This window comes from Tachysurus fulvidraco, chromosome 9 (assembly GCF_022655615.1).
Source record: "Tachysurus fulvidraco isolate hzauxx_2018 chromosome 9, HZAU_PFXX_2.0, whole genome shotgun sequence".
In the NCBI taxonomy this organism is placed as follows: Eukaryota; Metazoa; Chordata; class Actinopteri; order Siluriformes; family Bagridae; genus Tachysurus; species Tachysurus fulvidraco.
Genome location: NC_062526.1, coordinates 19,203,624 through 19,217,876, shown reverse-complemented (window position 1 = coordinate 19,217,876; position 14,253 = coordinate 19,203,624). Strand labels below are relative to the sequence as shown.

At 39.9% G+C, this 14,253-nt stretch overlaps 2 protein-coding genes across 17 annotated transcripts in view; one reads left to right on the top strand and one right to left on the bottom strand.

Annotated features, from left to right (window-relative positions):
• The window catches only part of LOC113637378 (interaptin-like), a 482,239-nt gene that overhangs the window by 238,392 nt on the left and 229,594 nt on the right, over positions 1 to 14,253 (top strand). The window lies entirely within an intron of this gene.
• On the bottom strand, positions 1,701 to 11,743 carry LOC113637977 (translationally-controlled tumor protein homolog). Its single transcript, XM_047818642.1, has 4 exons — positions 11,712 to 11,743; positions 11,594 to 11,604; positions 10,194 to 10,293; positions 1,701 to 2,118 (listed from the first exon to the last, which is right to left on the bottom strand). The coding sequence occupies exons 1-4, from the start codon at positions 11,741 to 11,743 to the stop codon at positions 1,701 to 1,703; spliced, it is 561 nt and encodes a 186-aa protein (XP_047674598.1).

Sequence of the window (14,253 nt, the reverse complement as noted above, 5' to 3'; positions counted from 1 at the left end):
AGCCTATGATGCTCGTGAAACATCAAATCGCTATTGGAGGGAGCCATTGTCAGTCAAAGGGAGGGTCAACCCACATAGCATGGAGAGCCCTCATTTGGCTTCTTAGCTGCACTATCTCTGCACACCACAGGCACTGGTTGGCTCATGAGAGGGCTTGTTTGATTCTTAGAAGACCCTCGGACCAACAAATCTAATGCGTTTTTGACAAGTTTTGTAAGCCTCCAATGAGAAGTAGGAGTCAACAAAGGAGGCGTAGTGAACCTGTGTATTCAGTTTTCCGGTCAAAGACTTAATTCGTTGTGAGGCGAGCAAAGCGTTTTGGAATTAAACGGCTTACATATTCCAGTTCCTTGGACTCTTGGGAGATTTTTACAAGCATTGGTTTTGGAAAATACATTAACATTAGTGACAATGTGAAGAAGGGAAATTTAAAGACTAGCGTTTAAAGTGAGTAAACAGATCGAACTAGCGCCACCTACTTTCTGTGGCTATCAAATGGTTCAATTACTATGACTGCCTATAGAAATCATATTATGCTTTGTGTGTGCGCTAATAAAAATCCTGAAGTCTAGACTTTCAAACAGTAATATAATTTACCCGTGTATTTAGAGGATTTAATGCTTAAAAAGTTTACAATGAAGTTACACATGAAGTTGATGCACTCGATCGGCCTCCTAGCGGTGGTGTGCTCGTTCTCACGACGGCGACCGTGATAAGCTAGGGCCAAACAGACTTCCGACTGACAACTTAAGTACAAATGTTTTTAAAACTGTTTTAGTTGCTTGTGTCTTATGTTCTGTTCAAATCAGAAAGAAAATAAATATACTCAGAAAACTGAAAAGAATAGCTTTTTACTTTACTGTGGGCCTAAAATACAACCTATTTACAGTCCGCGAATCACAAAAGTATCAGTGAGAAGTTGAGAACAGTCGTTTAAACAGTACATACACTCGAACTTGACTGCACATCACATTTTTTACTTTATTGATACCGCTTTTAATCGTAATGCAGAGACCGGTCATCGGGACATAAGCTGTCATGTACAATAAAAGCGTCTGCAGAGCGACAGGAAATATCATTTAACACAAAAAGCCGCCTAGACGGTGGACTTGCGCTCAGGACTTTCTAGGATTCTTTCTACGAACACACTAAACAGCGCAAAGCTGCGAACTCGTTCTGAATATTTTAAAGGCATAACAGCTGATGAAAAAGCAGAGACAATTGTAGACGAAAATGAAGAGGGATTTTATCTTTTCGACATTTTCGTCTCGTCTTTTTTTTCATCAACAATAATGCATGTTAATTTAGTCTTAGTCAGCGTTTTTGGACAGTGGTGCAGTCTTGTCATCGTCTCGCCTTAGTCATGAAAAAAAAAAGGTTGTTAACGAACATATTTCATCTCGTCTCGTCTGACGAAATTAACACTACCCTAAAGTGAGCTGCATCATTTATATCTTCTTGCCCTGACAGTGCAAAGCTCTGATGTGATCCAGCTCACTATTGTACTGTTCACCCCCACCTGAGCTGGGGTGTGGAGGGGCTGGGGTGTGGAGGGTTTCTGCATGGACAGTGATTATAGGAATTTAAGCAGTGGCCATTGGTCCTAATCCTGATGGAGTCATGTGGAATGAGTGATCTGATCCAAAAGCTTTCACGGCCAGCCACTGATGAGAAGCAGCCAGGGACATGAACGGGGTAGTTTAGCATTTCCCCAACTCAAGACTGTCTTTGAAGAAAAGCATGTACGGTGTCAGTCCATCCTCACAGAAGTCGAGCAGACCGATGGAGCCATCCAGGTTCATTGAGTCACCTGTGAAAAACTGGAAATTCTTGATGTTGCCAATGGTTTTCTTGACCTCAGCTGGAGCAATAGCCACGAAGGGCTCTACTCGTTCAGGACACGTTTCCTGCAGTTTGGCCTTCACCGCCTTCATGTAGTCCTTGATGTAGACCATGTAAAACTTCTTGTCGTAACTGGTTTCCTGGAGCTTGTGGTTGAGGACGATGTCGATGCCGCTGACTGTCATCAAATCACAGCCATCATCCTGGACCTCTGCGGACACGTTGCCACCGATCAGCGAATCATTGATGTCCCCCTCTGAACTCGTAAAATGTCGACTAACACACGCACTCAAAACACACACACACACACACACACCCCCCACACACACACACGCATGCACACACACAAACACACAAATTGGGCATTGCATTTCATTAGGCCTCCAGAAAAGAATAAAAAGCCAAACATTTGTAAATATTTCACACTTTTGATATACCTTTGCCTAGCAGAGGGCAAAATATGATCTACCGAAATGATGCTGCTACACACTGTCAGAACTTAGAGCCACCTCAAAGTGGACACATCGCAGGGTGATCTCCACACTTAGACTTTTGGTCAATGAAGACTGTTTTAGACTTAACTGATAACTTTATAATTACTACAAACAAAACACTGATGCCCCTTTTCCACAGAGGCAGTTCGAGTGCTGGTTCGGAGCCAGAGCCTAATTTAGAACCAGTTCTTTCTGTTTCGACCGCCAAAGCACCGGCTCCGAACCAGGAAAAGTGGTTCTTAAGTAGCACCAAAACGTTGCTGGTCTAGACTTAAGAACCGCTTGGGGCGGGAGCTGTGGGCTACGTTATGTACTTTAGCGATTACAATCTCCGTTTATACAGATTACCCGGAGCTGCACGTTTTATTCGCCGAGTTTGGACGCCAATGTATGTTCGCAAAGCCATGAGCATTAACAGTAAAGCAACATCCGCCATTGTTGTTGTGTTTGTGTTTGCCGCTGCTGCGCTAACGTTGCTTTGACACGTGACACGTATACAGTGACGTCACACTCGGCACTGTGATGGCTCTCTAGCCGGCGGAAAGGCAAACCGGTTCTTAGAAGGTTCGCCAGTGGAACCAACTTTGAACCAGCACTAGCGCTAGCTCTGAACCAGCACCCGGTTCTTTCCGGTGGAAAAGAGGCTTGAGAAAACTCCTCAGACTTGTATGAGAATGAGCAAACTTCTTTATTGTGGTCAATCAGCCAACAATTCTCTAAGAGAATTTGCCAAGTTGAAAGTAACAAATGAAAAACCCAAAAAGAGCATCTTCATGCAATCAAAAACAAAACTCTCAAGACGTTCTTGCAAAGTAAAGTTTTTACACACACACACACACACGCACACACATGCGCACGCAGGGCTGCCGCCTTCATCTGGCCAGAAGAATTTGACACACACTCTCACGCACACACCCGCACACGCACATACACGTGCACGCACACACACGCACCCAACCTCAGAAAATCTCCTCAATATATACCCTGGCATTCCTAGGCGCCTCCTCTATGGTTCCCAGTATTTCTTAGAGTCCCACGGAGAAGTTCCACCTGGTGACCTTCCTCATATCACCTTATTTACCGGCATCACCTCATATGTTTTCTAAATACACTAACATCCTGTTCTCTAATTTCCCCTAATTTCCCAGCACCTTTTACCCATATGCCCATTTATGGATTTTCCTCCCCTTAGATCCCAGGACCTGGGTCTGGGAACCAAGGTCTTCTTTATTCTACATAACACTTTATGAGCTAACGTCTGGGAACCAAGGTCTTCTTCATTCTACATAACAGTTTATGAGCTAAGGTCTGGGAACCAAGATCTTCTTCATTCTACATAACAATTTTGTATTTGTTATTACAAATGTGCTCAAAAGAGCCTTACTTCCTGGTGAAAGTGGAGGATTAATCCTTTTTTTTACAGCTACAATGAGCAAGTTTCCTCATTTCATTTCTTACTATTATATATGATTTCTACTGATTATATAATTGATTGATTATATGTTAGCTTTATAAGTTTGAATTATGATAAAAGTTCTTGATTATATTGGTTATGTTGTATTACTGTTTTTGCTAAGCCCTTGCTGTTATAATGTTGCTTTGTATATAATGTTACTGTCTATGTTGACTCCTTAAGCTTACTAAACCTATGAGCTGAACATTGTTATGATCTCAGTCTGTCACTTTCCAGACTGGGCTTGCGCTCACATGCATATTTTAAGCCTTGGTTTCTCTGTTTCCAATAAAGGTCAGGTTCTCCTTTTCCCTTAGACCCTCAAACTCAGATTCAGCAGGTCAGTCCAGCTGGTCGCCTGATTCAGTTGTCTCGCCATACTCCCTTCATGAGGCCTGTTTCAGCTGAACTTTTGATTTTAACTTCCTCACACACTGTTGATCAGAGAGCTCAGACTGACCAGGCCTGACAGCACAGAATCTGGTTACTTTTACTAAGTTTATGATTCCAATAAACATCTTTGGCCTACAACATCCCTACATATGTCTTTTGACACCAATTGTAATATTTTGCAAGGCTTAAAACTTTACTTTGGTAATAGTATTGTAAGGAATAATACTTTAATTATTTCTACTAAGATATTTCACAACAACACACTCACACACACACACACACACACACACACACACACACACACACACACACACACACACACACACACACACACACACACACACACACAAGCACTGGGCATAGCAATTCATTAGGCCTCCAGAAAAAACAAAAGCTACTCATTTGTAAATATTTCACACTTGTTAGATGCATTTGTCCAGCTGGGGGCAAAATCTGATCTACCAACAAGCTTTACACACACACACTCACACACAGACACACACAAGCATTGGGCATTGCAACTCATTGGGCCTCCAAAAAAATAATCATTTTTAAATATTTCACACTTACAGTATATGCATTTCACAGTTACAGTATATGCATTTGTCCAGCTGGGGACAATATCTTCTCCTCTCTTTCTCTTCTACCAACAATCTTTACACACACAAACACACACGTTGTGTTTTCATATTCAAATCATATTTGTTTCCTCTCTTATTTACTGTATGAATTTAGTTGCATCAGTCAGCTTTGGCCTGGAGATATGCTGAGTAATGTTTGACATTTATCAGTCAGTGGTTATCCAAAATAATATTTAATAATTTTTGCTTATTTTACTCAATGCATGGCAAAATTTCATAACATTTATCATTCATAAATGAAGTATAATAAAAAAAACATAAGGAGGTAAACGAAGTTTTATTCACATGAAATTATGGCATGTTTTTGAGAGTGTGTGTGTGTGTGTGTGTGTGTGTGTGTGTGTGTGTGTGTGTGTGTGTGTGTGTGTGTGTGTGTGTGTGTGTGTGTGTGTGTGTAGTCTGTTGTTGTTTGATCAGATGAAATCAGGTGGGCAAAATAGTTATTACAAACAGAATGGTAATAATTGTAGAATTTTTTATTTATAAGCATTCAAGTCAATTTGACCTGGAAAAAAAACAGGTTTTATTATTTGCTGACTTTAAAAATGGTTTCAAAACAATCTCCTGCCCTTGAAATATGTCAGCCTCTAATTGTGCATCAACTTTTGTGCCTCTATAGTGAAAATAATTCAAAATTTCTGTTTGTTTGTTTTTTTTACTAAAAAATGAGCCATTTTTGTAAATAAATAAGGTTTATTATACCGAAGGTAAAGAAAAGGTAAAAAAAAAAAAAGGCTATCATATACTTCATTTTTTTATAAGCAGTCAAAACAGACAAGGTCAATTTGACTCAGCACTCCTAATTTGTATCCCTGCTTAGACTGCTGCCCCCGCGACCCCGCCCGGGATAAGCGGTAGAAGGAAGAAGAAGAAGAAGAAGAAGTCAGAAAATAACAACATGGGGCTGCGGTTTGTCCGGAATGTGTAGATAATAAACACATATATACTGATCAGTGGCCGAGCAGCACGTACGGAATCACTCACAATAGACACTGAATCACTCGCAGTAGATACCGAATCACTCTCAGTAGTCAGTGAATCACTCACAGTAGCCACTGAATCACTTGCAGTAGCCACTGAATCTGTTCAACTATTCTAAAGAGAATATAGGGAAATATTACATAATTAATTTGTGTTTCCTACTGGCTAAATTTAACATACATAAACAAAAATTTGCTGGCTCTAAACCTATCTTTTCTCTATTCAGAGATGATCTTGACAGGTAATTGAAACTATCCTTCTTCCTCTATGGTTTAGTCTCACAGCTCTTCTGTGCCCCATTGCATTATGGGACAGCACAGTGTGCATCTGTGAGAATGTGAGAATACTGCTGCTCTGGGGTGCTGCTTTTCACTAGGGCTGGGCGATATGGCTGAAAACTGTATTACGATATCAGTGTTTCATATCGGTCGATATCGATAATTATTGATATTTTTTATGACCCATTTAAAATAAGGACCAGGAGAAAAATATATTACATTTAAACATTTTTTTTTATTTTAAACTTAACCTTCCTCTGATCATAATCCCCTCAGTTATTAAGACAGAAATGTTAACAACCAGGAAAACTCAAATAAATAAAATGTAAACATAAAAGTCACAATGAACACTTAACTATTATCTCTTAACATTTAAGGTGCAAAATGAAATAAAATGTAAGAAATGCTTAATAAAGTGTAATAAAATAGTGCAAAGTGTTAAATATAAACATAGAGAAACCTGAGAATTTAGTGCTAGTTTAGTGCTAGGAAGTTCACGCTGTTCACCTTCTGGTGAATAAAGTGTGTAAAATATGTGCAGAGTTTTGTAAACATAAATAAAACTGAGGTAGACCGAGATACATCTGTAATATAAAAAACAAACCTGATACACTACAGTAACATTGTTTGAAATATAAAACCTGCAGAAATATGAAAAAGTAACAAGTTATTCTGACTCTAATCAAACTTGAAGTTGAACTATTCAAGTATATTTTCAGTCCAGCTTATTTACAATTTCTTCGCTCGCTGTGGCTCATTTTCTGCTTATCAGTCGCCGGTCCTGGCATTGATGGACTCCCTGTCGACTTTTATAGGTCAGTGTGGGATGTGGTGGGCGAGGATGTGCGCTTAGTGCTCAATGAAAGCCTGTCTAGGGTCACTGCCAGTTAGTTATTTGAGGGCTGTGATCACCCTTCTTCCTAAGAAAGTTGATTTAACAGACATAAAAAATTGGCGCCCTGTCTCACTCTTGTGTAATGATTATAAACTGCTTGTGTAGTGATTATAAACTGATTATAAAGTCCTAGCAAACCGGTTGGCTGAAGCACTGGTTCATGTCATTCATCCGGATCAAACCTATTGCGTCCCCGTTTGTTAGTATAACAAAACGCGATGTCCAGATCAGTGTGACCTTTTTTTAATCTGTAAATAAAGTTTCCTTTAAAAGTCTAAAAAAAATCTCTCTCTCTCTCTCTCTCTCTCTCTCTCTCTCTCTCTCTCTCTCTCTCTCTCTCTCTCTCTCTCACACACACACACACACACACACACACACACACACACACACACACACACACACACACACACACACACACACACACACACACACACACACACACACACACACACACACACACGCTTAGTGATGACGTCACCGGATATACGAAAGCGAAAGTAGAGAACAGGGTGTGTTTTTCTGTAGTTTAATCGAGACAAAAGCGAGAGAAAAGTAAAGCGCTTCTCCTGGTGAGTAGATTACAGATATTCCAGTATTATACACTGCAGATTGAGGTTTACACACTGGAATGTGTTGATACAGAGCTGTAATGTAAGTGAAGTGTGATTATTTTAATGGTGAACGATCAGCTCGGTGTCGGTGTGTTATAGCGGATCTGGAACAGGGTGGGGTTTATAACGGTCTGGTGAAGTCGGGGCCTGAAACACACACACACACACACACACACACACACACACACACACACACACACACACACACACACACACACACACACACACACACACACTATCTACTTTATCTTTACTTCTGCTCTTTGTGTTTAACTGCTTATAATGATCAATATTAGCGCTTAGATTTTTATTTTTTGCTGTTTAAGAAATCTAGAATCTGCATTTGTTTCGCTTCTGCTTTAACTGTGTCTCTCACTGCCGACGACTGTTTTAGAATCTATTGCGAGTGATTCAGTATCTATTGCGAGTGATTCAGTATCGATTGCGAGTGATTCAGTATCTATTGTGCGTAATCCCGTGTTTATTGTGAGTGATTCAGTACGTGCTGCTCTGCCACTGATCAGTATATATGCGTTTATTATGAACACAATCCGGACAAACCGCAGCCGCCATGTTGTTATTTTCATATGACTTTTGTGGTATGGTGAGATCTATTTATGTCTGTCCAGCAGGTGGCAGTAACGTAATGTCTTGTTAAACTGTTAAAAGCCTGAGAAGAAGAGCTATCGGCGCTCACTGCTGTTAGACACATAACGTGTGTAAGTTTGGCTGCTGTGATGTGATGTATTCTCATATAAAGCGGCCATCAAGAAAGACTTCTGTGTGTTTGCTGGTTGGTATTTCAAGATACAACAACTTTTGACATCGTAATAACCGACAAACCTTTTTTTTATGTTTAAACCTTCATCAGGTTATGAGTTTATTCAGGTGTAGTTAAACAATTAGAGATGAAGCAGAAGGAACAATGTTTATCTCCACAGCACTTAAACAGAGTCACCGCCCTTCTTCCTCTATGGTTTATTCTCACAGCTCTTCTGTGCCCCGTTGCATTATGGGACAGCGCAGTGTGCATCTGCTTCATTCTGCAGAATCTCAGCGGAAGCAGCAGATCATCAGTTTTTTCTCATTTCCTGTTCCAAGAATAGTGAGTGTGAGAATACTGCTGCTCTGGGTGCTGCTTTTCACCCTCTGTAGTATGTTAGTGGGGTAATAGGGTAATAAGGAATTAGTGTATTAGGGTAATATGAAGTGAACTCAGTTCTCACCACAGTATCAGAACCTCACAGGTTCACACCAGCACTGCTTCAGTCTGTTCATGATCTTATTGTGCAGAATTATCTGTCTGTCTGTCTGTCTGTCTGTCTGTCTGTCTATCTATCTATCTATCTATCTATCTATCTATCTATCTATCTATCTGTCTGTCTTTTTCTATCTGTCTATCTATCTCTTTTTCTCTCTATCTGTCTATCTCTCTTTCTATCTGTCTGTCTATCTATCTATCTCTCTTTCTATCTGTCTGTCTATCTCTTTGTCTGTCTGTCTGTCTATCTATCTCTTTTTCTATCTGTCTATCTATCTCTTTCTCTCTGTCTCTGTCTAGCTATCTCTATCTCAGCTGCTGAATTTTCAGCACAGTTATCAGCAGGGGGGCATTTAATTAGACAAAAGCCCCTGGGGTACAGCATTACTATGGGCCCCTCCCTCCCTCCCCATGAACAATTTAAAATTGAGCTAATGTACGAATACATTTTAATTGTCTACCTTTAAAAAGTTTTTTGCCTCGTTTTTCTTACTGCAGAGTCTTTGTTGATGTTGATGTTGATGTAAAATCCAGTTTCTGGTGATTGTTGCTCTCCAGAGACATTAAAGCTAGATGACAGAGACGCTCCTGGCCCATAACAGAACACAGCAAGTTTTTCACCAAGGCCAGTTTTGACAATGACCTTTCACCGCTAGCATTTGTTACAGGTAGCGTGAGAAATAAGCAGAGAGCGATGTCCATGTTTGGAAATACAGATGCTAACGGACGTTGTTTTATTATCCTCATAAATGTTCTTGCTGTGTTGTCAGCACAAATTTACACATTACTGTATGTGGGATATTGATTGTAAGAGACTATACGGGATTCACACTTTTTTATTTTTCTTTACTAGTGGACTGACAAAAAAATACAATATAATGTCATTGTGATAGAAAATAAAAAGACACAAATTAAAATTACAAAAGGTAAAAATAGGAGACAGTTTTTAGGCAGAACTTTGCATGCCGCACTATACAGTGCCATCTGTCTCTACCCCCTGACGTCCCAGTCTGTTGGGCCACAGATTTTCATCCACATCACAACAGGTATCATTTCTTGCAATACAGTGTGGAAAAAAATCTTCTGGAATGTCTTATCCAGCATCTGAAGGCTTCCGCTGTGATGTCCTCACATGCTGCATTCATGGCAGCCAGCAGGGTCATCTGAGTATGTGGCTGGCAATCATAGACCTTCCACCTCCATGCTGAATAGAACTCCTCACTTGGGTTGAGGAAAGGGGAATAGGGTGGGAGAAATTGCATCAGCATCCTGTTATAGGTCAGAAACCATTGCCTGATGGTGTTTAAGTGATGGAAACTCACATTATCCCAAAGTATCACATACTTTGGTAAATCATCTGGAAATGGACCCCCCTCATCATCAGGGATGAGAGCCCTATAGAGGGTCTCTAAGAAGGTGAGTAGATGCTGTGTGTTGTAAGGGCCTATAAGGGGAATATGAGATAGCACACCCTGCTCTGACATAGCAGCACACATAGTGATATTTCCTCCCCGCTAGCCTGGCAAATCAACAGTAGCTCTGTGGCCGATGACATTTGGACCACATCTTCTGCTTTTGCTCAGATTGAAGCCAGCCTCATCCACATATATAAAGTTCACTTGACTCCAATTACATTATACGCTACAACCCAGAAGATACCCAATTAGTTATGCACGTTCATTTCATTTCACAAGATACAGTTATATCAAATGTACACATATTGCATGTTTTTTTCTACAGCTATAGCAGATGTACATAGGTCACACAATGCTGTATTATATATATGTCACTATAAGAAGTTTATGTAAATTAGATAAAGTAGCCCATAGATGTTTTACATGTACATACTGGTACTGTTGCTCCTTCACTCTGTCACCATTCCTTTGAGATGGTACACAGTTCAGCTGTTTCATGCTCATGTGGTGTCTCTTCAACACCACATTGATAGTTGAGATGCTAACAGACTGGATGTTTTCAAATACATTATTATCTTCTACAACAGCCTTTTGTGTTTCCCTTAACCTAATGGCATTGTTTGCTCAGACCATGGTGCAAATAGCCTCCTCTTGTTGGGGTGTGAAAAGGGGTCCTCTGCACCCCATGAGGTAATCGTGCAGTCCTGTGTGGAAAAAATGCACTAATGCAATACATTTATGCTTAGCTATGTTAGAGCAGTGGTTCCCAACCTTTTTTTCGCCGCGGACCGGTCAATGTTTGATAATTTTACCGCGGCCCGCTGGCGGTGGGGGGTGGGGGTGGGGTTTTGGCGGCTATACAATTAAATTAAAATTAATCATTTTAATTTAATTGTATTTAAACATGCCCTTTAACCTCACTACAACGCTAAATCAATGAGAACCCTGAGCTTGTTTCTTCTTGTTTCTAATTTGTGGGTTAAATTTGAGCAAACACAATGTACACGTACACCAAGCACTGTTAAACATGAGAAAGTACCGGTGAACAGAGAGAAGAGCGATACACACCTTCTCTCCAACAAAGCTACAACGCCACTGCCGCTTGCAGCCGCTCAGCTCCAGACGTCACTTAAACCCGGCCCGATATCATGATATTTTGCGCATGCGCGGTATTGGTGCGGCTTTAGGTGACGTCTCTCAGCTCCCGGTTAACCTCTCGTCCATGGAAAGTCGCACAAACCCGAGAGAAATACACCACAGTAAATAAAATGGAAATCATTTAATGTTCCATTTGTGCGGCCCGGTACCATTTGGTCCACGGACCGGTACCGGTCCGCGGCCTGGGGGATGGGGGACCACTGTGTTAGAGAATGTATAGAAACACTATAACAGCACAGTCCACACTGGTGGATTACATACCTGTTCTCTCTAACAAATTCTGCTGTACCCTCCGACCTGCCTCAGCCATTGTGAGGCCATGATTGACAATATGGTTCACAATAGTGGCTCTAATTTCATCTGAAATGTGTCTATGTCTCTGGCCTCTTCTTCCTCTTCCTCTATTTTGCCTCCTTACTAGTGATGTTATCAGTGAAACCGAAGCTCCGAGGCAGGTGTAAAAAAAAAAATTAACCGGTTTACATTGAAGCTTTGTATTTAAGGTTGATTCGTTCTGGCAAAATCACGTGACCAATGAAGTCCGAAGCTTCGTTTCAAACACACCCACGTGACTGCTTCTTTATCTGATTCAAAGGTTTAAAATTGAGTGCGACCCCCGGAGGTGCGCCCCCGTGTGTTGTATTGTAGTATTAAATTAAATTTCACGAGTTTACACTTACAAATAAGACTGTCTATATAGTCATGCGGAACAGGTGGACACCTGACTGCTGATTGTTAATAAAACATTAGTAGTCTGTAAGGCAGATTTATAATCATGTAAAAGTGTGTCTGCACTTATGTACCTTCAACATTCGTGAGTTTGATTTTTGTTTTTTAAAAACAGTCAAAATGTCCACATTCACCATACAAAAAGTTATCTTTATTACACTTTTGTTTGGAGTTACCATGCATATGCATTCTAAGGACACTTTAACTCTGGACTTAGTGTATGGACAGTGCCACTTTATACACTATTTACACACCATACTGCACCTGCTCACTTTAAGGACAATCTTTAAAAAACATACACATTTATGTATAATTATGTATATACATTATTTCATATTCTTCACATATTTCATATTTTTATATAGTTTTTTTTATATAGTTTTCTTATATAGTTTACACTTTTTTATTTTATTCTCATTTTATTTTTTGCTTTTTTATACTTTTTTTGATATTCTTTATTCTTATACCGGATAGTGGCATAAAGCATTTCACTGCATATCGTACCCTGTATGTATGTGTATGTGACACATAAAATTTGATTTGAACATGCTTTGGTCATGTATTTAATATTTTGATTAATTTATTTATTAATCTTTCCTTAATTTGTCAATCCATTAATTTTTGCTTCTAAAATTAATACGTTGTTTGGTTGTGGAACATTCTGTGATAGCGCTTTCACCAGCAGAGGTCCTCATCGAGCTCTGATTTGAAAAGCTTTGAGTAATGAACCTTTTTCCGATACAGTTGGGTTGAAAGCTTCACTGCTTCAAGAAAGCTTCACTTCGCCACCTTATTCTTGGTTCTCGACCATGTTCGTTTCCTCATTGTTCATCCATTTTCAACAATTGTAAATCTGTGTTTTTGCTCTTATTACATACACTCACCAATTTAAAGGTTCACAAGATTCAGCCTTGACCTATTTAAGAGAACTAGTTGATTATTAGTAGATCTGAAGGTGTACACACCCCTTCATTAGTGGCAGTCAAGGTTCATCTGCACAATTCATCAGTTCAAGACACATTTACAAGAAAAGTTTAATAGAACTGTGAAGAAGAAGAAGAAGAAGAAGAAGAAGAGCTTGACAAATTTTGACAACTGTTTTAACCATTTTGCACTCAGTGACTTGTGCAGTGAACTGATGCCTAAATGTTTTGGGGGTTCAGACCATTTAGGTGAAACCAGTATAATACATTTTGATCAACAACTGATAATGTAGGAAACAGCAGACACTTGTACACAATCCATTAAGTGATGTACCAAAGCATTCACAATTTGATCAAAGCAAAGAGAAATGTTCTTATGATGAGCAACTGAAAAATACAGTTTTTCTCAGTCACTTCTCAGATCAGAAACGTTCCAAAGCGACTGAGAAAAACTGTATTTTTCAATTTCAAATTGAAACATATGACATTGTAAACCAGCATTTTGGCTTTTTAAACAACAATCTGTCCCTGACTCAAGAAGAGCTCAGATTGTCTGCATTGAACTTCAATATGAACTAGGGCTGAAACGCGATTACAAAAGTGAATCGAGGCAAATTCCTCTGCCTTGAAGCCTCTTTTAATTCATTTTACAGCTCACGTCACGTTCTTGTGCAATTATTTTGTGTGTGTGTGAGAGAGAGAGAGAGAGAGGGAGAGAGACAACCTGCTTACGTCAAAGTTAGGGATCTTTTGATTTTGTGGGTGCTTGCTAGCACGGGCTACAAAACGGAAGGGCGCGATAACAATGTCAATGAGCAAAGAGAACTACAGAAAATGTCCAAAGGGAACATTGCTTCAAAGCTCAGGGCAAGCCTCAGTTCTGAGCATGTTGATATGTTTACCTTTCTTCATTGCAATCATATGCTCCTTTATAAACTTTTAAAGCACACACATGTTGAGAAAGAGACTGTTACATTCTGATTAACATATATACTTAAAGCACTCTGTGTAATACCATGCATGGTCTCTAGTTCCAAGTTCCTGTCCATGTTTTTGTCACTTAGGGTGCTTTCACACCTGCCTTGTTTAGTTCGGTTGAATCGTACCAGAGTTCGATTGCACATTTGGTGCGGTTCGTTTGGGCAGGTGAGATTGCAGCAATCAAACTCTGGTGCGCAC